The sequence below is a fragment of the Euprymna scolopes genome, chromosome 7 (genome assembly GCF_053919585.1).
Source record: "Euprymna scolopes isolate OS-2025 chromosome 7, ASM5391958v1, whole genome shotgun sequence".
Classification (NCBI taxonomy): domain Eukaryota; kingdom Metazoa; phylum Mollusca; class Cephalopoda; order Sepiida; family Sepiolidae; genus Euprymna; species Euprymna scolopes.
The window spans coordinates 45,930,098-45,932,832 of NC_136488.1; the positions used below are offsets into that span (position 1 = coordinate 45,930,098).

The 2,735-nt window shown below is 30.5% G+C and overlaps 1 protein-coding gene across 1 annotated transcript in view; it reads right to left on the bottom strand.

Moving 5' to 3' along the window:
- Positions 1-2,188, bottom strand: part of LOC145279701 (U-scoloptoxin(05)-Sm1a-like) — a 391,630-nt gene extending 389,442 nt beyond the window's left edge. The window contains exon 1 of the mRNA XM_080130981.1: positions 1,680-2,188. Within this exon, the coding sequence (XP_079987107.1) occupies positions 1,680-1,752 (73 nt within the window). The 5' untranslated portion in view covers positions 1,753-2,188. The remainder of the gene's footprint in view (positions 1-1,679) is intronic.
- Between the last annotated feature and the right edge of the window lie 547 nt (positions 2,189-2,735).

Sequence of the window (2,735 nt, forward strand, 5' to 3'; positions counted from 1 at the left end):
AATGGAAGACTATGCAGTTTTGTCAGTGTTTATACAAAAGTTGAGATCTCGCTTTCTCAGGACTCGTCCAAAAGCGTCGAATAGTTTGATACGTAAATTATCGACTAAAACTGTTCTAATATATATATATATATATATATATATATATATATATATATATATATATATATATATATATATATATATATATATATATATAATATTCAGGGGTGTGATTCGATCGCTTTACAATAGAACAAATCTTTGGGGGTTCCGTAAATGGTAATGTTCATTTATCTTACAACGTCCAAAGTTGTACCTTTTGGGCCTCTTTTAAAATTTTACCGGAAAAATATATTGTCCTTAGTTTATCGCCCATCTACTAGAACAAAGTTTGACACAAGGTTGGGCATAAATGTGGGTGCAATCCATCTCGCAAAATGGCTAGTATGGGTTACGATAAAACGAAACCTTGTCTCAGTCTAGACGGATTAACTTGAACAAAATGATGATCTGCAGTATCAGAACAGATACTGCGCTTTGCTCCTGTAAACGCATTCATCAGTAACAACATATAAGAAAATACGGAATAATTACCTTACTGTGTGAAACAGTAACGTTATTGGTCCGTATTTTCTTATATGTAGTTACTATTAAAGATGAGTGGGTTAACAGGAGTTAAGCGCGGTGTGTGTGTTTGGGTGTGTGTGTTTGGGTGTATGTTTGTATGTATATATATATATATATATATATATATATATATATATATATATTAGAACCCTGAGATACGTTTTTTTCCGGTTACAATATGGAAACGATGTATTTCCGGCCCCTGGTTACGGTATTTGCCTCGCTTAAGAGTGTTATTCATAATGTTATTTGATTTGATATACATGTGTCTGTATTTTGTTACTAATTGTTAACCCCGTATTCCAGGGTTTTGCTGTACACGTATTATTATATTTGTTGTGTTTTTATATACATGTATAATTATATAAATATCAGATAACGTTTAAGGAATTAATTATGTTTTTAAATCTGCGAGTATATGAAAAAATGGTCATTAAATACAATTATGTATTTTCAACACTTTGTAGCACCGATAAACATCTAAATAATTAAAGAAACATAAATACCAGTATATATATATATATATATATATATATATATATATACAAACAAACACACACATACTCACATACACACATTCATATATATATATATATATATATATATATATATATATATATATATATATATATATATATATAATTATTTTATGGAAAAGTGGATAACATGCTTCTATAATGAAGGAGACAAAAATATTAAATCTGAAGTAAGATATTATTTCGGTCGACTCGATTGATATTATTCATTTATAATAGTATACACACACACAGACACATACAAACACATATATATACATGTACACATATATATATATATATATATGTGTGTATATATGTATGTATTATGTGCGTGTGTGTGTTTGTGTCCGTATGTACGTACGTATATTTATATAAGTGGATATCTATCTACCTATTTATCTATCTATCTATCTTTCTATCTAGATATAGATATGAATATAGGTACATATTTATGTGCATGTTTGTATGTGAATGTATGTTAGCTGAAAAAAAAAATGAAAACTGGCTTATGCATAAACTTTATGAAATAAATTTTAACGAAATGTTACTTACGTTGTGCTGTGATGATAAGTCCGAAAAGAATTGTCCAAAGATATCCGAACTTATTTCCAAGAGCCGAATTCATCCTTTAATTTTATAAGTTAGTATTCCACTCTTCCGTGCCGAGATAACGATGAGGAAGAACCACTCGGCGTCTAAAACGGTCGGTTAAGATTCTGAGCTGTTGGCACGATTAGCAGCCGGTTGATCGCTTCTTCTTCTTCTTCTTCTTCTTCTTCTTCTTCTTCTTCTTCTTCTTCTTCTTCTTCTCTGTGCTGCTCTCTGCTTTCGATGCGTTTGTTTACGTCTCTAGGAAATACGAAAAGTAAAACCCTATGCGTGCTCTGAGAGCGTACGCGCGTAATATACCCTTGCGTATGGGATTTTTACGTGTTCACTTGTTTTCTTTTATTATGGTTCTTATCGCATTACCTTTTATCAACCCCGTCACACACACACATCATATATACTATGCATTAAGCTGATTTTTTTATGATAATGTTTGCGCGAGTAATATTACAATACAAGTGATGTGCTTAATCCACAGGCCTAGAAATAAACAATGAGATCTGTTTGCCGTACTATAAAGATAACTCCAAAAATAAATGTCCATAGAACTCCTAATTCTACAGTTATATTTCGATTGGTGATATTGATTGTTGCGAATTAAAAACCTGTGAGAAATCTGTCCTGTCCGGTTAGAAATATCAAATGTTCATTATTAGTGATCGTTGTATGGGTCGTATTTTCACTTTATGGTACTTTTTGATCATTCTCAGCGTATTAAATAAATAGCGGGTTTAGTAATATTAACCGTGCAAATAGCATCAACAATAAAGCAACTTAGTACATTGCATACTGAATATTGTTAGAAATATATTTACACTATTATTTATATCTATACGCCTATAAATTTGCTTTTTTTTATTTGTGTATTTATCTATTAATTAAAATGAGAACCCAGCTTGGTTGTATAGTTATATATGGATCGTGGAATTGCATTCATCTGCAAAAGATCTAGCTGATTTGCATACCCTTTTAAACATTCATTTTAATTAATTCCATATT